Consider the following 22,491-nt stretch of genomic DNA (forward strand, 5'->3'; position numbering starts at 1 on the left):
GTCCCCGGTGCGCTCCCGCTTCCCGCCCCGCTGCGGGTGCAGCCCCGGGGCCCTCCGCCTCGGTCAACGGGCGGTGGGGTCCGCCCGCCGGCAGGGGGCGCGGGGGGCGGCGGCGGGCGGCGCTCTGCCCCGCTCTGCCCCGCGCCCGTGACCGGCGCGGAGTCGCCGGGAGACCGAGCGCCGCCATGGAGGCGCGCGCCGCGGGCCGCGGCCTGCTCGTATCCACCGGGAGCGGCGGGGCCGGGCGGGCGGGCGGGGCGGGGCGCGGTGCGGAGGTTTCCTTAGCTGCGGCGCAGAGCGTTGCCGGCGCGGAGGTGCGGGCCGGGCGGCGGGAGCCGTGTGTGCTCGGCCTGGCGCGGCGGGGCGGCCGCTACGGGTGAGTGCGGGCCGGGCGGGGATGGGGCGCGGGGGTTCGGCCCGGCCCGGCTCGGTCGGTGCCACGGCCGCCGTGACTCTCGGGAGCCGAGCGTGCCTCCGGCGGTCTCCACTCATCCTCCGGCCGTGCCTTGCCGGGGCTCCTCCGGCCGCCGGAGCCGCAGGGTTGGAGTTTGTGTGGTTCTGGATCTGCCCCGTGCCAGGCAGAGTTGAACAGCTCTTAACTTCTCCCCACGGGCACCCACGTCCTGCGCGGTCCCACCTGTGTTGCTTTTTCCTTGTTCCTTCCCCATCAGTACAGCGATAGCAATCAAACACCGTGTCTGTGTACACACGGCTCCCGCGGCTGTTTGTGTGTGTATGTGAGAGAACAGGGCGTTGCTGCCGGGTTTTTCCAAGTCTTTTTTTTTTTTTTTCTGTCTGCAGGATCATCATCCACTCACAGGACAAAGAAAACTCCGATCCGGATTATATTCCCATCAACAGCCGCTTTAAGTGTGTGCAAGGTACTGACTGCTAGGGGGAGGGTGGGAATCCACTGCTGTTCGTCCACAAACTCAAATTTGGTGGTGTTTCCTGACCTGCCTCCTGTGGGTTGTATGCTTCCCCGTGAGACTGCAACTCACAGTTTATGGAATCCCCTTGTTCCTCATCCAAGTGGTTTGTCATTCCATGTCAGCATGTAGTTGTGAGGAACTTGGCTGGCCCCCGTGCGTGGTGGGCTTGCAGGGGCTGGAATTTGGTGCCTAGTGGTGTCTGTCTCTCTGGCTTCTCTGTCGTGTCGAGAGTTGGGAACTTTTGCCTGATTTCTGCATGTTCAGATCTAAATTTCCATAAGGTCTGGCAAGCTCTCAGCTCCCAGCAGTTGGATCGAGAAGGGCTTTAGGCCTTGGCTTGGAAGGACTTAAATAGCTGCAAGTGTCCTTGGGGCAAATCCTTGTCAGGAATAAAAGCAACTTTAGCCAGATAGGCTCATTCCCTTCTGTGCAGCTCAGTGAGGTTCTACCCCTGGTCTTGCACTGTAGAGAAGCTCTGAAGTTCCTTGTCAGGTTGGTCTTTCCCAAAGTAGCTGCACTGATGGGGAAAAACATCCAAGTGTGTGAGAACTCTGTGTGCTGGGAATCTCCCTGGGACACTTGGTAGGAGGTGACTGTCTAGGTTCTCTGTGCCAGAACTGTTAGGAATGTACGTAAATTAGTGCTGTTTGTTCCTCTTTCAGGACTCTTTGTGGTTTGTAGCAAGCAATGTGATTATTTAAGTCCTCAGTTACTGCAGCATCCAGCATGAGCTCTCCTGATCCTGTTTTTCTCTTTTCCAGAGGCAGAAGAAACTCTGCTGATTGATATAGCTGCAAACAGTAAGTTTTATAAGGGCAGTGGTGTGGCTGACCTGTCAGGGAACAGCTGCCTGGTGCTTGTTTCACCTTCCCAGTCTTCCCCCAGGCTCTGTGTTTGTCCTCTGCTCAAGCCAGGATTGTTTTCCCTCTGATGTCATCTGGCTCTGCCAATAACTACTCAGTTATTGCAACGGACAGGGCCTGAAATGCAAATGATTGAAACATTTGCAGTTTTCCATACTGCTTTTAGAGCTCCTCTCTGATAGATTGCAGTAGGGAGAAGGATTCCTAAAGCCAGAAGAACCTGCCGAGGATACCCCAAGCAGGGGGGGGGGATTTGAGAAGCGCAGGGAGAGTAACTTAGGTGCGGGTTTCCATCAGAAACAACATCTGGAAGTTGTGTGTAAAGCCTGGTGAGTGACTGTGAGCCGGCCTGGGCTGACTCTGTGAGTGTGTTTGAAGCAGGCTGCAAGGTCCGGATACAGGGCGACGAGACACCGGAGCGGCTCTTTGAGATCCCCGATGAGGAGCGCTGCTTGGGATTCCTGTCCGAAGTGCAGAGCATCCAGGAGGGTGAGCAGAGCTGCACCTCTGTGTGTGTGAAATCCTCTGACTTGTCAGCAGTTTCTGACAGGGTGGGGTTTGTTCCAGCCCACCTGAAAGCTTCTCCTGAACCCAAGGACGGAGCCATCTGGCATCAGGTGGAGAAGAGCCTCCCGGGTCTGTTGCAGGCCTCTCCTCCAGGTACAGTTGGCTTTGCTCAGGGGCATGTGCAGTGCTGGGGTGCTTGGGGTGGGACCTGGATCTGATCCTGCCCTTGGCAGCCTGGCCTCTGCTCCCTAGTCTGTTCATTCCTTCCTGAGTGCTCTTTTCTGCCTTAGTTTGTGTGTAGTAAGCTCCCTGCTGCCTTGACTTGTGATTAGTGCCCCTTTCTCCCATTCCCTGAGTCACACAGTTGATAAATTCCTGTTATCATTTGGGTTTTTTTTGCTTTCTGTGGAGTTACATTTTTTCCATCTTGATCAGAGCTGTTTCAGATTGTTTCTCAGGGTACTGTGCTTGGATTTTTCATTACAGGAGCTCTGGGGTTTGAGGATGACTTCAGCACTCTGAGCCTAGAAGAGAAAAGGAATATGCAAAACCACCAAGCGGGATCTCGGCGGGAGCCCCCACCTCCTCCTGTTCCTCAGAACAGACAGTAAGTAACACAGGGCATCTGTTCCCTTTTTTACTTCTCTTCCTAGACAGCAGAACAAGTTCTAGTGCTGGTTTTGCCTCCTTCCTAGATTTCCCCGAGAGAGAGAAGGTACATCCAGAGACCAGCCCAAAGTGACCAACACGATGCGCAAGATGTTTTTGCCCAGCACGCAGTCGGGGCAGAGAGAGGGTCTCATCAAACACGTGCTGGCCAAGAGGGAGAAGGCCTACATCAACTGGCACAATTTCAGGTGAGAGTGGGGAGGAGGGGACAGAGCTGTGGGATCTCTGCTGTGAGCTCAGATCTCACCCAGGTTTATATCCTGGCAGCTGCTGATGGATGGCAGCTCAAGTGGCCAGTGAGGATGGTACAGCCTGAAAGTCACCAAGTGCCCATGGTGCAGCTGCTCCTATTGTGTCTTCTCCCTGTGTGTGTCAGATCTCCTGAGCCTCAATGAGGCTGGAGCAGCTGGGCAGAAAGGGTGAAGGTAGATGTCCCACCATGCTGTCCTGATTTTGCCCTACATGACATGGTGCTAAAAGACCCAGATGTTTGCTGGTGGAATGTCTTAGTCCAGGAGGAGTGTCACTGGGAGTGACTCACACCTGGGAGAATTTTTTAGGGAGAGGCTGGATAGCCTCAGCCTGGAGAAAAGGAGGCTCAGGGGAGACCTCACTCTATACAACTCCCTGCCAGGAGGGTGGAGCCAGGGGGAGTCTGGCTCTGCTCCCAGGTAACAAGTGACAGGACAAGAGGAAACGGCCTCAAGCAGTGCCAGGGGAGGTTCAGGTTGGACATTAGGAAGAATTTCTTCACAGAGAGGGCTGTCAGACATTGGAAGGGGCTGCCCAGGGAGGCAGTGCAGTCCCCATCCCTGGAGGTGTTCAAGGAACAACTGGATGTGGCACTCAGTGCTCTGGGCGGGGTGACAAGGAGGGGGTTGATCACAGGTTAGACTCGATGATCTTGGCAGTCTTTTCCAACCTCAGGGATTCTGGGATCCTGTGAATTTCAGTTCCCCCCTGGCTGGCACAGCCCCACGCAGGGGCAGCTCACAGTGTGTCAGTGTGTGCTCACAGTGTCTGCTCCCAGCCTGGACACTGCTGTGCTGCTGTGGTTTTCACTGTGTTTTCTGACGGTTCAGCTGCTTTTGTGTTGTAGGTTTTTTGTGGGAACGTGGAATGTGAACGGGCAGTCTCCTGACAGCTTCTTGGAGCCGTGGCTGGTGTGTGACACGGAGCCTCCCGACTTCTACTGTGTTGGGTGAGTGGCAGCAACCTAGACTTACTAACAGGACTGGTTCTTTGTTGCTCTTGCTGGGATCCTGGAGGGCTATGTTTGGTTTAGGTTCTTGTCATGCTCCCAGAGGCTGCACAGAGCTGAGTTGTGTTGCACAGGAGCTGTCTGAGGGCAGAGGGCTGTCGGATGAGGCAGAGGATTGGGTTAAACAAGGCTGGCGTGACATAACCGATTTTCCTGGAGGCATCTGCAGAGCTCCCTGGTTGTCCTCTGCCTAAAGGGGTGCTTCCCAGGGGAGAGGGTTGCTAGGGGGTTATGGGTAGGGTCTCAGAAGGCACCATGGGGAAATTGTGCTGCTTTATTTAGCAAGTGGCCATAAGGAGCTGCTCCTCCAAGGGCTGTTGCTGGAGGTTTCGCATTCCTGTAGGAAGAGGGGGATGTGCATGAGGGCTGAAGGTGCTAAGCTCTTGGGTTTCCAGGTTCCAGGAGCTGGACCTCAGCACAGAGGCTTTCTTCTACTTTGATTCTACGAAGGAGCAGGAGTGGCTGGCTGCTGTGGAGAGGGCCCTGCATCCTCAGGCCAAGTACAAGAAAGTGAGTTCTGCCCAGTGGTGTGTCTTGTCATGGAGCTGGCATGATGGGAAGGAAAAGGGAAAGGGGCTTTCCCTTTCCTCACCTACCCAAGGAGCAGGGCTTGGAGAAACCAAGGGTGGTACTGGGCATGTGTCAAGTGTGCCAAGTTAAATCTGGAGTGTGTATTTCTGCCCCACAGCTGTGGGGGAATATTGTGCTTCAAAGCAGAAATTTATAAAGGTGGGGATCACAAACCTTTATCAAATAGGAAGGTGGTGCCAGGGAAGCAACAGGTTCAAATCCTCTACCTGTGTTACCATCTCACCCTGTAGTATAGAAGCCAGGTGTGTCCTGAGCTGGTAAATCAAATGAATAACTTTTTCCTGAAAGAATGGGATGATTTATGAAAAAAAGAATCTTCCAGAGGCTGTTGCCTTGGGACAGAATTGCTTCAGCTGTGGCAGGACTTTGTTCTGGCTGGTTAAGAGCAAGCCATTGGTTTTATGTCTGCTGTAGCAAACCTTTCTACTGCAGGGACCAGTCCTAAATATATGAATGGGTTTCCCTGTCCTCCATAGCCCGCGTGTTCAATGTCACACCCTGTCCTGCTTGCTCTGAGCTGAGCTCAGGGGCAGGTGTTACAGGGAGTGAAGCAAGGAACAGAGCACCTTGCTGAGCTGAGACCCGTCGAGGGGAGTCAGGAGTCATGGCCTGCAGTGCAGAGAGGCCCTTTTCTTTACTTCAGTTTTGGGTGAATTCCTCCCACCCTGGTGAAAGAGAGAGCACAGGATACGGCTGCAGGAGGGGGAAGTGGCTGAAGTTGTAGATAAGACTTGTGGTCGCTTGTAAATTCCACTTCTGCAGAGCAGACTGGGTGCTGGGCTCTTCCAGCTCTCAGCTTCTTCCCTCACTCCCTAGACTTAATCCCAACACATCTGAGAGTTTCTGTGAGGGTGCAGACTGCACTCAAGAAGGTGAGGCCTTGTCACTGTTTCAGAGTGGTGACCCCACTGTTTTGGAGGTTCAGGAAGATCACAGACTGGGCAGGCGTTGGCTTAGCACGTGTAAAAGATCAGCAGCAAACCCAGGATCCCCACTGGGACACAGCACATGAGCACGGTGTTAAGCCCTGGGGGCTGAATTCTGCAGCAGAGAACAACTCAGCTCCAGAGAGAGGCCCTTTGCTTTAGGGAACGAGTGTTTCCTGAAAACCAATTGACCTGTACAGCTCAGAGATGCCTTTTGATACCCCATGCACGTCTGCCTCGGGGAAATAAGAACATCTTTGTCCATTCCCCTTGGCATGTGCCACTGGCTCTGCTGGAGTTAAGAGTAAGCCAAGGTGAGCCCTGACTCCCAGCTGCACCTGCAGCCTCAGCACAGCCACAGCTTTACACCAGAACTGGCTGGAGCACTCAGGGTCTTCTCTGGTTGTGCTGACAAAGGCTGAGACCTCACCAACAGACCTGCTGCGTATTTATTCAGTTTCTCTTACCTCATCCTGTTGTAGAGAAGCACCACCGTGGGGAATGCAGTGAGCTCAGCACAGCTCACAACTCTGGGGAGTGACAGATTGACCCCCAGAACCTTCCTGTGGGACAGGAGGCCCTTTCAGCAATGTTATTAAATTTAGGGATTGAGTACAGAACATGATGAGGAATGGGGGGAGCCAGAGCAGCAGAGCATCAGGCAGAGCAGGCAGATCAGAGCTGCATTCCCCCTGCCTCTCTGGGAACTCAGCATCCCGTTTATCTTCACAGGTGCAAATGGTCCGTCTGGTTGGGATGATGTTGCTCGTATTTGCTAAGAAGGATCATCTGAGCAATATCAGAGAGATCGTGACGGAGTCTGTGGGCACGGGAGTCATGGGAAAGATGGTGAGTCACCGAGGCCAGCTTGTTGCTTCCCTGTATCCATGCGAGAAGCAGCACAGCTTGTTTTTGTTTACCTGTGCCATCCCTGTCCCCTCCCTGTGCCACACCTGACTCCTGCTCTAACCCCACTGGTACCTGCTGTTCCCAGGGCAACAAGGGCGGTGTGGCCGTGAGGTTTGTGTTCCACAACACCACCTTCTGCGTCGTCAACTCCCACCTGGCTGCCCACGTGGAGGACTTCGAGCGCCGAAACCAGGATTATAAGGACATCTGTGCCCGGATGAGCTTTGAGACCCCCGATGACAGCCTGCCTCAGCTCAACATCATGAAACACGAGTGAGTTGTGTTGATGTTTTCCCTTTTGAAGCAGTGTTGGTTTACCCAAATCGAGCCAGAATTGCAGCAACAGGAGGTTTCATGCAGATAAGTTTTCTGGCTTGATAAAATAACCAGAAGTGCCAAGGGCTGTGCTGTTCTGCAGCTCCTGCAGACAAACTGTGGTCACCTCCTCATTGCCGCTGTCCCCAGCATCCCTCTCCTTGCATTTGTGTGTAACTCTTCAGCAGGCCTAAACAGAATACAAACGACTTGTAGTTCTGTAGTTAATATTTAAACCATTTAAAAAAAACAAAAATAAAATGTAGAGTGGATTAGTACAGAAAATACTTCAACTATTAGATTATCCTTGATAATCCACTAGTGCAAATGTTGAGGTTTGACTATGAACAGGAAGAGTTCTGGTACTAGAGGGGGGGCTAAATTTTAATCTTTAAATGAACCCTTTGTGGAGTAAAGAGTGGGTCCCAAGAGTGTTTCTTTAGCTGCTGGTAATGACAAGGCTGTAGGTCCCTTTGGAAACCAAGAGAGGAGCAGGGCAGGAGCGGGTGCTGGTGAGGTGTGGCTAATGGCTGAGATGGGAAACAACATCCAGAAAGTTGTAAACTCCACAGGAATCTAACTCTGCTCCTGCCAATTCTGCATCAGTTGGTCTTTGTTGGGCAGATGGTGCAGCAGTAACCTGCTCTGGTTGAATGGAAGGCAGTGAAAAACCAACAGGTAAAACCGGGATGTCACACAGGGTGTGACCCTGCAGATACAGGTGCCTCTCCTGCCCAGCTGGCTGACAGGCAGGCTCTACTTACTGAGCTCCATCACTTCCCTCTTCTGAACATGTGAAGAGCCTGAATACCAGCTAGATTTTGTGTGAAGCTTGGTGGGATACACTGGTTTCACTTCATTAGAGGGTCAGTGCTGTTCTCTAGCTTTTTTTGGGCTGAGGCAAACTCATTATCTCCCAGTAAACTAAGTCTTCAATCCTTGGAAGATTCCACAGGAGGTGGACTTAGTCCTGTAGGATCTGCTGCCACTAGAAATTTCTGCTTTTGGACTCGATCTTTCGTGTCTTCTTTTTTGTCTTCCACATGTCTCAACCACAATATGATTTTAAAAAGGGAGATGTTAATTGCTGATCTGCTCTGAAATTCTTCCCTGTGAGGGTGGTGAGGCCATGGCAGAGGTTGCCCAGAGAAGCTGTGGCTGCCCCTGGATACCTGGAAGTGTCGAAGGCCAGGTTGGACGGGGCTTGGAGCAACCTGGGATAGTGGAAGGTGTCCCTGCCCATGGCAGGGAGGTGGAACAAGATGAGCTTTAAGGTCCCTTCCAACCCAAACCATTCCATGATTCTATATGTCTTTGTTTCCAGTGTTGTCATCTGGCTGGGAGACTTGAACTACAGGCTGTGTCTACCAGATGCCAGTGAAGTGAAGAGTCTCATCAGCAAGAACGAGCTTCAGAAGCTGCTGACATATGACCAGGTCAGTGAACTCACTCACATTTGCCCCATCCTTGAGGGGTTGTCTTGGTTTAGGATATGCCTGTGCTTGGAAGGAGCTGGCAAACGTGGAGCTGGGGAAGGGGCTGGAGCACAGGTTTGATGAGGAGCAGCTGAGGGAGCTGGGGGAGCTCAGCCTGGAGAAAAGGAGGCTCAGGAGAGACCTTCTCACTCTCTGCAGCACCTTGACAGGAGGGTAGATCCAGGTGGGGATCAGGCTCTGCTCCCAGGGAACAAGGGACAGGAGGAAACGGCCTCAAGTTGCACCAGGGGAGGTTTAGGTTGGATATTAGGGAAAATTTCTTTCTGGAATGCGCTGAACAACCCTGGCACAGACTGCACAGGGCAGTGGTGGAGTCCCCAGTCCTGAGAGGATTTAACAGACGTGTAGATGTGGCACTTGGGGGCATGGGTTAGTGGTGGCTTGGCAATGCTGCAGGAACAATGGAACTCAGTGGTCTTGGAGGGATTTTCCAATCTAAGTAATTCCATGACACTCTGTAAGAAGGGTCTATAGACACAGACACTGGACCCTGACAGAGCTCTGGGTGCACTGGTGGCAACAACCCCCTGAACAAAACCAGATTGTCCATACTGGATTAACTGGGTGACTCAGGCATTTACCATGAAGGTGTGTCTCTGTCTCAGTGAAGGAGTTCTCTCTTATGTACAAACTACAAGCTGAACACAGGAATTTGTAACAGCAACAAAAGCTGCTGTGATCAGTGTTGTGGAAGAGGTATTGATTTGGAGCCCAAATCTGCTCAGCTAGCTTGACCTGAATTCTGTGCTGTCGCCTTCCCCGCTCGGCACTTCTCTGCAGCACCCTGAAACCCAGGGCAGGTACCTTTCAGGTGAAGGATTGCTCCTGTGAAACCCAACTGCAGTTGTGCAATATCACCTCTGACACAGTTTAACAGTGAATCTCATTCTGCTCTGTAGCTCGTTTCTGTTGTGCTGCAGAGCTTCGTGCAGGAAACAGCTGTGGCTTAGGTTTCAGTGAGGAAAACAACCAGGAGGTTTTTCAGAAGAGGAAACGAGCAAAGGAAGGTGGTGTCAGGTTATCAACCGAGTGCAGTCCTAGAGGCTCTTGCTAAAATGGTTGGCAGGGAAAGTTTAATAATGGTGACCTTGAGCCTGAAAAACTGATGAAGGCATTCAGCACAAGCAGAGCAGTTAGTATTTCACTTAACTCTTATTTGATGCTGCCTGCATGGCTTGGTGCCCATTGGTACTCGGTCTGTTTGGAAAACATTCTACTGACAAGTTGAATTTTTGCCTCTCTTAAAGGTGTGAGGTCTGAGAGGCAATTTGGGGATGTCTGTGAATTCCATGGCCACAGGTCGCGGTTGCTCTGCCTGTAGATCTGCTCTCTGACACTGCTGTGTGGGGGAGGGTTTATTTGATTTGGTTTGGTTTTTTTCTTTTTAAAGCTTTCTTTTTTTGCTTTAGCTGAATATTCAGCGCACTCAGAAGAAAGCATTTGCAGATTTCATGGAGGGAGAGATTAAATTCATCCCCACGTATAAATATGACTCTAAAACAGATCGCTGGGACTCCAGGTACACTGGCTGCCACTGGGCTTATTTACTTATGACATAAAAAGCATTTTCTCCCAAAACTTGACTTCCTGCTTCCTAGAGCTGGAAGTACCTGTCAGTGTTGTGTTTGCCCTCCTTTCTTTCCCCTATTTTCTGCAATAAGCAGCCCCTGTGTATGATGAATGGGCGCATCCCTTAAACCGCAGTTGCTGCCGATCCTGCTGGATGAAGGCAGGTGAAGCATGAGCTCAGGGGGCCCTGCACTGGGGGCTTTCTCTTTTACCAGGGACAGGCAAACACATAAAAAGGAATTGCAGAGATAAGGAAACAGGCTCTCTGAGTCACCCTGTCCCCTGACTTGCACACCCACGGGTGGCTGTGCTGTGATAGCAGCCGTGGTTCCTGCTTGATGCCTCCCCCAGACACGGCTGCATCTGCTGCAGGGGCTGCTCCAAAGGGAGAAACTCCCAAGAAGGAGTTTCAGACCATATAGTGATTGGATTTGACTCTGCCTGTGATTATGAATCAGCACAGTAGTTAATCTGAAGAAGGATAACCTAGGATTCAGGCTTCATAACGTGATAGTAATCGCTGAGTAGACTTTCCATAGTGGAAACAATAAGTGATGGATCCAGTTGTGGGCAGAAAGATCTGGCGGCAAAAGAAAGTCATGCAGCTTGGGTCACAGCACACATGGCTTCAGGCTGTGGAAGTGGGCTTGACTGAGTCGTTTTGTTTTCCTGATGCTGGAAGGGACAGGAATTTTAGCTGCTGCGTCAGAGAAGGGGTAGAGAGCAGAAGAAATAACAGAGAATTCAAGTTGGGGGAAGTGATAGGGTTCATCCCATCACTGCTGTGATGGTGGGGGTGGAGGGAGCTGGCTGACTAGGAAAAGGAACAGCTTAGTTGGTTTGTTAGGATCGTTGGATTTCCCTGGTAACCTCTTTTTCTTTGTAGTGGGAAGTGTCGTGTGCCGGCGTGGTGTGATCGGATCCTTTGGAGAGGAGGGAACATCAATCAGCTCCGGTACTGCAGTCACATGGACCTGAAGACCAGTGACCACAAGCCTGTCAGCGCGCTTTTCAGCATTGGGGTAGGTTTATCCATGTGCTGGGGCAGGATCCCAGCAATTCCAGGCATTCCTTCAGGAGTCAGGACACCTCTGCTAAGGCTGTTGCAAGAGGACAGATGAACCCAGCTGAGGTGTGGCTGCTGTGGGGGTGCTGCCTCTGGCAGTACTGGAATGGGGGAGCCCCTGCGTTCTCCCCACCGCATGGAGACACAGCAGTAGCCTGTGTCTGGTTGTACCTGTGCTGCCCCAGATGTGTCAACAGACTGTCACTGGTTCACACCTGAATGTCTTTGGTGGTGAATGGCTGGCAGGACATTTGGGATTCCTGGCTTAGTGAATGGGGACAGTCCATGTCCATTTTTGCTGCCTCCTGCTCTCCCAGAAGGGGTCAGGTCAGAAGGGACCACAGTGGGGCGTCTGGTCAAACCTCCCTGCTCAAGCAGGGAGCACATGGCAGAGGATTGCATCCAGATGGTTCTGGAATATCTCCAGTGAGGGAGATTCCACACCCTTTCTGGGCAATCTGTTCCAGTGCTCAGTCACTGCACAGGGAAGAATTTCTTCCTCATGTTCAGGTGGAACTTCCTGAGCCCCAGTTTCTGCCTGTGGCCTCCTGTCCTATTGCCTGGCACCACTGATGCCTGGTCCATCCTCTGCCCCCTCCCTGCAGTTACTGACAGACATTGATGAGACCCCCTCTTAGTGTCTCTTCCTGAGGCTGAACAGGCCCAGCTCTCTCAGCCTTTCTTGGTCCCAGAGATGCTTCAGCTTCAGCATCTCTGTAGCCTCTGCTGGACCCACTGCAGGAGCTCCATGTTCCTCTTGTACTGAGAAGCCCAGAACTGGACACAGCACTGCAGATGTGCCTCACAAGGAATAGGATGAGTGCCTCACAAGTGGAATAGGCTGAGTCTTCTCAAAAGAGATTTCCCGGTAGTGTGACCAGTGGCCAGACAGACCCTGGTAACATCTGCAGGGGTGAAATGTGTAAGGTTGCAGATGCTGCTTAGGAGTGCACCCAGGCACGTGAACCCTCTCAGTCTTTCAGCTGCACAAGCAAGTGCTCAGAGAAATAGTTCACTTCTGCAGTTTGGTCATGACCAAGAGAGTTCCTGTGAAGCCGATCAGAAGCTTTGCTGAGCGTTTTCTGTCTCCCACAGGTGAAGATTGTGGATGAGCAGAAGTACCGGAAGCTGTTCGAAGACATCGTTCGTATAATGGACAGGATGGAGAATGACTTTCTTCCTTCACTGGAGCTGAGCAGGAGAGAGGTGAGGATGAGACCAGAATCACTGTCACTTCCCAAACGCAGCAGCCTTAGAAGTGCCAGAACTGCTTTTAAAGACTTTGGTTCAATGAACTCGATTGTAGGAAACTGAACTCTTTTGGTGTGCTCCTCTCAGCCATGGGGGAACACAGCAACGTCTGGGGGCCACTGCAGTGTCTGGGGGAGTCTGGATGTGTGCCCCATTGTGGCCACTAACGTCACTTGTGTTTTCTCTTTGCAGTTTGAGTTTGAGAACGTGAAATTCCGTCAGCTGCAGAAGCAGAAGTTTAAGATTACCAATAATGGGCAGGTCACCTGTCACTTCTCCTTCATCCCAAAGCTCAACGACAGCCACTACTGCAAGCCATGGCTTCGGGCCGAGCCCTGTGAAGGTTACCTGGAACCAGGTGAGTTGTGTATTGGTGTAGGCTCCTATCCCATCTCCATTCAGTCCCTCCCGTCTCTCCCGTGTCCCATGTTTCTTGCCATCAGCCTTGTCTGTTTGTCTTCTCTTTTGTGGCCTTTGTCCTTGCCATTGTATATTTGTCCCTGTCATCCCTTTTTGAGAGTGTCCATGTATTCTTGAGATCTCCTGTGTGTTGCAGATGAGAGCACAGATATCTCCCTGGACGTGTACGTCAGCAAGGACTCGGTCACCCTCCTGAACTCCGGCGAGGATAAAATTGAGGATATTCTTGTCCTGCACTTGGACCGAGGGAAGGACTATTTCCTGACCATCAGTGGGACCTACCTGCCCAGCTGCTTTGGCACCTCCCTCGAGGCTTTGTGCCGAATGAAGCGACCGATCCGAGAAGTTCCAGTCACCAAACTCATAGACCTGGTGAGTAGCAGTGTTCTGGAGGAGCTCCTTTAACAGGGAGAGACCTGACTCCTTTCTGATTACTCCCAAAAGCAGGAGTGCCTGCAGCTCAGATTGGCCGTGCTGGCCCTGAGCTGAGTGACTTTTCACAGAGCTTGAGGTGCTCTTTTATTCTTCCCCTCCACCACAGCCAGTGGCTTTGGACAGCCTATGCTTTATCCCTTTTGTCTGAGTAGACTCTAAACATTGTTTGATGGGACAAAAAAGTGATCCCAGCACCTCATGTTGGTGTTAGTGGTGCTGGCAGGCTCAGCTGGGTGGCACTGTGTGTCATAAGAGGTGTGATTGAGGTCCTGTCCTCCCAGGTGCCAGGGCTTCTTCTGCTGTGCCAAGTGCTCCAGGAGCCTTTTCCTTCTGGATGCATTCCCACTGCTCAGGGCAAAGGAGCAAGCAGAAGCAGGAGGACTGAAGGAGGGACTGTGGTGTTGGGTGTGGTGTGCTGATGGGCACAGCTCAGCAAATGGGCCATGTCATGGCCTCTCTGGCCATTTTCTCCCACACCAACCACAGTGAGAGATAAGGCCTCAGTGAGAGATAATTCATCACTGAGAGATACTTTATCACTGAGAGATGTCTCTGTGGTGCAGAGAACTGTTCCTCTCCTCAGCATTCACCAGCTCCAAATATTCCTCCTCCTGAAGCCTATCGTGTGCACGTGAGGGGGTGCAGTTCTGCCCTAGTCACCTTTTGTCCTTTGGGTGTCTCTAATGGCCATTTCTGGGATTAAGCCCCATGTTGGGGATGTAATTCTGATTTCCAGGCTGGTTTCATTTGTCTCTCCTGATGGCCTTATCTGGCCCTGTCCCAGTGAGGTGCAGCAGCTCCTGAGTTCTAGTCCATGTCCCCATTCTTGTTCAGCCAGGAAAGCCATTTCTTTCTGTTCACCTGTAAGCTCAGCCCTGTTTGAATCTCTGTGCCACGTGATACCTTCTCTCTTCTCTGATTTCTCACAGTCTCACCCTTCCATGAGGGTTTTTTCGTCCAGTGGGCTGCTGCTTTTCCACCTCTGTAGATTTGCCAGCTTCCACTCCCATTGCTTCCACATTTTCCCTTCAGCAGTTGCCCCATGCTTCTTGTTGCCTCTTCCAGTTCCCACCTTTTGTTGTAGGTCTCTACTTTACTTTTCTGACAAGTCCAATACACGGAAAGGTCATTCTTATACTAGAATTTTGACTTTGTAACACACAATCAGGCTAAGCAGGATCCAGGTAGCAGTATACATTTGCCTCCTCAGGTCAAGCAGCTGATCCAGGCTTCAGGCTCTTCAGACTTCTCAGGATTTGATTGAAAGTCAGTCTTGTTCTAGAACTGGATCTGGAGTGTTTCATTGGCCTTGGTGGCTTTTCCACCTGCTTTTTCCTGCTCAGCACTGAGTGCTCTACAAAGCACCTCTTGCTTGATAGAGAGAAACTTGGGCCCAGACTCTGTCCTCACAGTTACACACTGTTACTTTTCTAAGAGTACTTTGAGGCTTCTTCTCCTTCCTTTACCTGTAGATTTCCTTCTCCTGTCACTCACTGAAACATCTAGAAATATAGGAAGCAATCAGCAAAGAGCACCTCCCCCAGTGTCTGCAGCACGGACACATCCCCCGTGTCCAAGGGGAGAGCTGTTTTAGGTGTTTTGGTTCTGATCTTACCTGTGAGCTGAGAAATTCTTGGAGACAGACCAAGCTGAGCACTTCCTGCCCCAGGGCAATGGTGCAGGTGCTGCCTGCTCTGCAGCCCAGAGTGTTTGGGTGCAGTTCCCTGTGTTTAGGTACTGCTCAGGCTGTGTAAGGCCAGCAGTGTCTGTGCCTTAAGAACCACTTTCCCTCCTTCACTTGTGTGGTGTTAGGGCTTGTCCTTCCCTGCATCCAGCGTTTTCCTCAGCCTGGCTGGGCTGTGTTTGGAGGTCTGGAGATGCAGGTCAGTAAGGGGCTGAGGCAGGTGGGTGTTGGGTAGCGCAGTATAGATGGGAGTTTGTCTGGAAATGGTTCTCCTGGTTCTCCCAGGAGGGAGACACTGGCACTGCTGCTGACACTTGAGCACCTCTCCTTTGGGATTTCAGTATTAGTGTCTCATCCTGTTTTTTCTTGGGATCCTACTGCAGGCTTTAAAAAGCCTCTTGAAGAACCTCTGTCAGGAACAGGTGAGTCTCACAGAATAGAGCATTCAGTGCTGAAGGCTCAACATTAGGGAGCAATTCTCCCCTGTGAGGGTGGGGAGGCCCTGGCACAGGTTGCCCAGAGAAACTGTGGCTGCCCCATCCCTGGAAGTCTCCAAAGCCAGGTTGGACGGGGCTTGGAGCAACCTGGGCTAGTGGAAGGTGTCCCTGCCCATGTCAGGGGGTGGAACGGGGTGAGCTTTAAGGTCCCTTCCAACCCAGACCATTCCATGACTCTATGAAGAGGTGAGCAGCCAGGCACAGGCAGGTCGGGGGTGGTGAGGCTGGAGATGACTCACCCACTACAAAATGAGCCTGTGCAGGTGGCTGTGTGCCCTCCCAAACCTGTGACTGTGTCCCTCCTCCTGTGCCTCAGAAGAGGAACGTGTGCCAGCTCCTGTTTGGAGCAAGCTGTTCCCAGGAAGAGGCCAGTCTGTTGGTGCTGTGTTAGAACTCAGGGAGCCTCCAAGTGAAGCAGGCACTGCAGAGGCCACAGAGGACCCTGAGATGCTGCTCCCTCCCCGTGTGCCCTGTGCCATGGAAGCTGCAATTGCTCCCAGCTCGGCCTGGGAGTTTGTTTGGGCTGTTCCCAGCCTGAAAGGTTGATCTGCCAAGACTCAGCTTGGACAACCTGCTTCTGTTCCCTCCTGCAGGCTCCGTGAGCAGTGTCCAGCCTGCCCTGGCTGGTACAGGGTTGGCTGTTTGGGGATGCTGAGGGCTTGGCACGCTCCTCCCCGCCCTGTGCTAATGCTCTTAGGCTGCGGCAGCAGCAGCCGGGGTTTGAGCACAAACCCTCATTTCCCTGACAGTACCCAAAGCTGCTTAGGGGCCCTGCAAGCTCCACAGCTGCCACACACTCAGAAACACAGATTTAGCCCCGGGAATATTTTATCTCCAGCCCGGTCACAAGGGAAGATGGCTAAAATAACACAGGGACATTGATTCTGACCAGTGGAACTTCTTCCTGATGGACACGTTTCACCTGCCCATGGCCCAGCCGTTGGCCAGTGCACAGCACCGTCCAAGCCCCTTGGAGGGTTTTCCAGAAATCCTGACGAGGTTGTGCGTCATGTGAGCAGGATTGTTGCTAATTGGCAGGCAAATCTCTCACCACAGGTTTAACTTTGGCCTTGTCAGCAAAATGTGTGAAGGACCCGGTGTTCAGTGGGTTCTTGTAATGCAAATTAAGCTTCTGCTTAATCGGAAGAGTTAATCCAAGAGTGCTTTCTCCTTAACCACACTTTTTTCCTCTTCTCTCTTTCCCTCTGCTCTCAGGGAGAAGACAGCTTCTTAGAAAAGGTAACACAAGCAATTGCAGTGTGGCAGTGTGCTTCTCAGTGGTGTGTTTGTAAAGAATGAGAGCTTTTCCCTTGTTTTCTGTGGCAGAGGGAAGGGGAGGGGGCACAGAGGGGACACGGCTGCCAGCAAAGCCTCTTAGCACAGCTGTGGGCTGGATGAGAACGTGGAGGAGCACACAGATCCAAGCCCAACTGAGATGTTAAAGCTCACCAGATTTGCTTTGGGGGAAAAAACTTACTCTTCTGATCCTGGCAGCAATTCTGGATGTTCCCAGAAAAGACTGGCAGCCTTTGGCACACCATGCTTGTAAGGTGGGGTTTACCACAGCACCTTCTCAGACCTGTGGGGAGAGGGCTGGAGCAGGAAACTGAGGTCTTTTGCTCCTTCCATCTTGTGTCCCTGTGGAGGCCGAAGGAGGGCCTTTGCAGGAGGTGGATGTTGCTGCACCTCCTCAAGCAGTGTTGCTGGGGCTGCCAGCTCCAATGGCCATGATGCCCAAGCAAGATCACTGCTTCCCTTGGCACCCGTGCTCTGTGCTGGAGCCAAGCAAGGAAAACATGTCCTTGGGAGAGCAAGTGGGAGATGCCGGGGGTGTTCCCACCCTCCCTACGTGGGCTCTGGCATTTGTAACTTGTTTGAGCTGGCTCTGCGCTGCCTTCCCAGGCTGGGTGAGTTGTTCCTCCCCAGGCTGTCGGTGCAGTGACAGGGTAAAACAGGAGAGGGAAGGGATGTCCCCTCTCTAAGAGGGGATTGAACTCGGGTGTTAAACCAGATGAAGCTCCCAGACTCCCTCCTGGCAGAGGAGAAGGGAGGAATTTGTGCCTGCCTTCTGGGAACATCCTTCTGTGGGAGGATCTTCCCGTGGGAAAGACACGGCCATGCGTCCCTTCCTCGCACGCGGCAGGAGAGGGCGCTCAGGGCCCAGCCAACTCACACGACGCCTCCTCCTCCTCTGTCTCCTCCTCCTCTTCCTTCTCCCCCGCCTTGAGGCGCCCTGAGCCTTCTCCTCCTCCTCCTTCTCCTCTTCCGTGAGCTGCTGGGATCTCCTTCTTGGAGGTCTCCGCAGTTCTCCCAGTCATGCCAAGGGCTGCTCCAACACTCAGCTCCAGCGATGCGCTGGCACAGGGAGTTTCTGTAGAAGAGCCCACAGCCCTGGGAGAGGGTCTGTACTCTCCCCTGTTGCCTTTTAGGGGAATTCTGTGGTGCTCTTGTTTGACACGCTGCTTCCCAGCCTTCCTAGTGCACGTGGCTGAGCGAGGCAGCCGTGCAGCCATGACCACACATCTGCTGGCTGGGTCGGACCTGGCGGTGTGCAGGGCAGAGCTGTGCTGTGCCTTTTGGCAGCTGGGGCTACTGCCTGTGCCACTGGGCTTGTGACAACCCAGGGTGTCTCTGGGTGCGGTGTGGAAGCTGACCCTGGCCCTGGCTGCTGCCAGGGTGTGCTACAGGGACAGCCATGGCAGTTGTCACCTCAGCTGCCAGCTGGAGTGAGGCGCTTTGTGTGTGGCTTGTGGGCTCCTCTGCTGGTGGCCAGGGTTGTGTTCTTGCTTGTGCCGGTCTCTGGGTGCTTTGGGAGTGCTGGGCATGGCTTTCTCTTTGGAAGGAATGTGAGTGATCATGAAGCGAAAGTAAAATCAAGCCAAGAATATTGATCCAGTTAAAGCTCGATGTGATGGAGATGTCTGAGCTGTGGAGCTCGTCAGCTGCTCCACATGAGTAAGCGGGAACCATGGCAGTGGTTCTGTGTGCTCAGTGAGACTCTCCTTGGGAAAATCAGGGAAGAAGCTCCAGAAATCGGGACTGCTTCAGAGCCCTGAGGGTAACCGTGCCTGGAGCACAGCGGAGCTGGGGCAGACATGGCATCAGTGGGATGAGTGGGCCCAGGGGCTGGATCTAACCCAGGGTGGGAGCTCACGCAGCACAAGGACTTGCTGGGTCCCAGCCTCTGTCAGCTGCAGGGTGGGAGCTGGGATGGGGATGGGCCACCCTGGGAGGCCAGAGCCCCCTCCTGTGGGGCTGGGAGGGCTGGGGCTGTCAGGGGGTTGTTCCTGGGGGCAGCAGGAAGGGGAAGAGCCAGGACCTACAGAGCAATGTCTGGTGCTGTGGAAGTGAGTCAGGGCCAGAGCAGTGCAGGGTCCTGCTGCCTCCCCTCTCCCACCTTTCCCTACAAGGGAGTAGGAAATGGACTGAGGGACTGAGACAGAGGGACTGAGATTTCCCTGAACTCTCGTGCTCTTTGTTCCCAGGAGAAATCCGTCCTGCAGATGGGCTCCCTGGACAGTGAGGAGGCAGGTGAGGTGCCGCTACAGGTGCCGAAGGAGATCTGGCTCTTGGTTGACCACCTGTTCAAGCACGCCTGCCACCAGGTGAGAGGGCCTCTGCCATGGTAGCTTTTTCCTGGTGACCTGGTTCCTCATAAGCACTTGAAGATCAGATCCCATTTGGTGTTTACAGGGCAGGACTTTTCTGTGTGCTTGAGGCACTGGCTGGGGGTCCCAGGGTTCACCCCACAGTCACCGTGTGCCTCAGCCTTTATGGGGAAGATGACTTTGTCCATCCCTGTGCTGTTTTTGGCAGGAGGACCTGTTCCAGACTCCAGGCATGCAAGGAGAGTTGGAGCAGATCATTGACTGCCTGGACACCAGCATTCCTGAGACAATCCGTATCCTTGCCTGATGGATCTCAGTTCTGCTGGGAGAGCTTGCTCTGAGGAGAGCTTGTCTGTCACCTCTACCTGGCAAGGGTCCATGATGGGTGTGGGCTCCTCTCAGTCCCCGCACAACCTCTCTGGAAGCTGTGTGTGTGCTGGCCAAAGCAGCCAGGGGGCTCTGGAAGCTTTCTCAGGGCTCTGCCAAGCGCAGGGATACTGGGGAGCATGGTCTGGAGAAGGGGCTAATGGAGCAGAGAGCTTCTGTGTGGCCACAGGGTGGGGAAATGCAGTGTAGGGTGCATGGAGCAGTGTTTCGTATGGATGGGGGGCAGCAGAGGAGGAGAAGGAGGAGCAGTTAGGCAGGCAGGAAGCTTGCACGACCTCCAGGGAGGAAGCAGAGGTGAGCACCTGGGGAGGAGGAGAGGGATGGAGTATCTGGGGAGGGAGGGGATCTCTCTGCTCAGCACAGCCCTTGATTCCCATGGGTCCAGCGGGCAGTAATCACTCCGTGGCTGAAGCTCTCCTCATCTTCTTGGAGGCTCTGCCAGAGCCTGTGATCTGCTACGAGCTGTACCAGCGGTGCCTGGACTGGTCACACAACAGCCGGCTGTGCCGACAGGTGAGGGGCTCCTGCTGGCTGGGGGCTCTGCCATGGCCCTGTGCCTTCCTGGGTCCTGCTCCCTTCCAGGGTGCTGGCAAGTGGCTCTGGGAGCAGGCAGCTCTTCTAAAGACACCCCAAGTGAGCCTTGTGTCACCCCGAGCACATGGGGAATAGCAGCCCAGGGGAGGGGACAAGCCACCTCTAGTCCTTAAGGGCTTGAGCACCTGCTCACAGCTACAATTCTTGTCCTTCCTCAGAGGACTGTGAGTGGCTCTTTATAGCTGGTGGGGCAGTAAGCCAGGTCAAGCGTGTCCTTGGGCAGAGGGGGAAGTTTTGGGGCAGTGAGAACTTGTTTGGGGCACTTGTGGGCTGTGGCTCCTGGTGACACTGCTTCTAGGAAAACTTTCACCAGGAAAAAGCCCACAAGTGCCATGGGCACTGGGCTGCAGCTGGGGGCCATTGCTCTGGAGTCCACAGTGCCACATGTGCCCAGGCTACAGTGATGGAAGCTGAGAGAGCTTCCTGACGCCATTTCCTTGCAGGTGATCCTTCAGCTGCCAAGCTGCCACCGCAATGTGTTTCGGTACCTAATGTCCTTCCTCCGGGAGCTGCTCAGGTACTCGGAGGACAACAACGTCAGTGTCGCCATGATCGGTGAGTGGTGTTGCTCTGCTCCTCTTCTGCCGCCCTTGCTGTGTCCCAGCCCTTTTCTGCACCTTCCAAGGTCTCCCTGTCTCACCAGTGGCTGATTTTGCCTGCCTCCACAGCTGCCCTGTTCTCCAGCCTCCTCCTGCGCCCTCCACCCAACCTGATGGCCAAGCAGACCCAGCAGGACCGCCAGCGTGCCATCAACTTCCTCTACAGCTTCCTGCTCGCCGGGGACGAGGAGTGACTCCTGCCGCGTGCCAAAGCCGGGGCCCGCGCTCCAGCCGGGCCTCTCACAGCTCCGAGGGGTAAAGGCTCAAAGCTCTCCAAGTGCCATGTTTACAGTTGGAAGGGATGTGTTCCCCCTCCTTCTCACGCTGTGCCCCAGAGGACCTGCATGCTCACTGCACTGCCATCCACCACTGGAGCCTCCGGCTTCTCCGCAGGAGCCGGGTGGATCTGTTGATACCCGAGCACTGTGCCAGCACCTGTCGTCCTGTGGCTGTGTCACCCGAGTCACGCTTCCCCGTGTCACCCCCATCTCCCCGGAGCCGCTGTGGAGAAGGGTGGGGACGGCTGGTGCTCCCAGAGACCGTGGCACACTGCGTGCCTCCGGTGCCAGGTATGCCTGCTGGTGTGTACAGCACCCCAGACTGGTGTGGGACTTGTGTCACCCTCTGCCACACAGCTGGCCCAGCCAGCCCCGATGCCGTCACTGTGCTATGGATCGTGCTGTCCCAGGAAGGTTGTTCGGACGTTCGGCCTCCCTCCTTCGGCAGGGCCTTCCCCTCTCCCCTCCCTCCCAGGGCCCCAGCACACAGGTCTGTCCCTGCACCTCACATTGTTCCCTCACTCTCCCTTCCCCTGCGCTCAGCATCCCTTGGGGACACAGAAGGGCAGGTAGCTTGGAGTGGCCGGGGTCAGGCAGGGCCATGAGCTGCCCTCTGCTTCTCCCAGGCTGTCCTGTGCCTAGCACAGAGCAGGAGGTGGCTTCTGTCCCTCCATCCTGGCTTGCAGGACACGCTGGGTGACCAGGTGCCAGTGGATGGGCTCCATCCCCTCCTCCCCAGGAGGTGCAGGCTTTGGGGGGGTGAAAGGAGCCAGAAATGCACCTCAGGAGCCAGAGGAGCAGCTGTGGGGGCTGTGCTGGGGGGCTGCAGTGCTAGGGTCACACACAACTGGGGAGGGGACACCCCTGGAACTGGTGACTGAGGGTACAAGAGGGTGGCTTGTCCTACTCAAACACTAAGAGGCCTGTGGGGCCACATGGCCTTGGCTGAGGGAGGCCAGAGACACGAGGGGAGTGGGCAGTGGGCTGTTGTCGCAGAGCCTCTGCCAGCGCCTGGGCCCAGCCTAGGGTGTCATGTGTCTCCGTGGTCCCTTTGCACTGGCTGAGCTACCACGGGCTCCCCTCCCTTCTGCCTATTTTTTTTTTCTTTTCCTTAAAATTTTTAAATTACATAATTTATTGGGAAACCGTTCGTTCCAAATAAACCTCCGTTGTGCAAGGCCTGGGGGCTGCGCCGGGCGCGCCTGCCCTCCCTCACGTAGCTCTGCACCGTTGGGGTGACACACAGCCCTGCCTGGGGCTCCAGGCTTACTCTGGGGGCAGCCGAGGGCTGGGCTCTCCCCCTGCCATCCCAGCAGCGTGCTGGGAAGAGCTGGGGACAGCAGCAGAGGGTCCCATGCCCCCAGTACCTGCTGATTGAGCTCCTGGGTTGCGTGGACAACTTGCACCCAGCGCCGGTGCCCCGACCAGCAGGGGCCTGGCAGGTGCCACACCGGGATGCAGTTGGCACGGGGTAACCCTGGGCAGTGGGCACAGCAGGGTGCTGGTGCCTGTGTGTGGCACATGGCTTTGGCAGCCCTGAGCAGCGGTGCCTGTGGTCCTCAAGGCCCTGCTGGCCCGCCAAGGGGAGCAGTGGTGGAGAAAGCCTGCGTGTCCTGCCGCAGGAAATGATGGCT

At 54.2% G+C, this 22,491-nt stretch overlaps 1 protein-coding gene across 1 annotated transcript; it reads left to right on the plus strand.

Moving 5' to 3' along the window:
* Positions 1–185: 185 nt before the first annotated feature.
* On the plus strand, positions 186–22,037 carry OCRL (OCRL, inositol polyphosphate-5-phosphatase). The gene is made up of 23 exons (XM_017814282.1): positions 186–376; positions 802–881; positions 1,694–1,732; positions 2,174–2,284; positions 2,363–2,455; positions 2,789–2,909; positions 2,998–3,159; positions 4,071–4,172; positions 4,628–4,742; positions 6,482–6,598; positions 6,744–6,931; positions 8,298–8,409; positions 9,879–9,988; positions 10,925–11,060; positions 12,200–12,310; positions 12,548–12,713; positions 12,912–13,147; positions 16,607–16,630; positions 18,877–18,996; positions 19,208–19,292; positions 19,772–19,899; positions 20,424–20,535; positions 20,649–22,037. Exons 1-23 carry the CDS (start codon positions 186–188, stop codon positions 20,771–20,773), a joined length of 2,784 nt encoding a protein of 927 aa, XP_017669771.1. The 3' UTR covers positions 20,774–22,037.
* Positions 22,038–22,491: the final 454 nt, after the last annotated feature.

Source organism: Lepidothrix coronata, unplaced genomic scaffold (assembly GCF_001604755.1).
Source record: "Lepidothrix coronata isolate B3197 unplaced genomic scaffold, Lepidothrix_coronata-1.0 Scaffold2, whole genome shotgun sequence".
Lineage (NCBI taxonomy): Eukaryota > Metazoa > Chordata > Aves > Passeriformes > Pipridae > Lepidothrix > Lepidothrix coronata.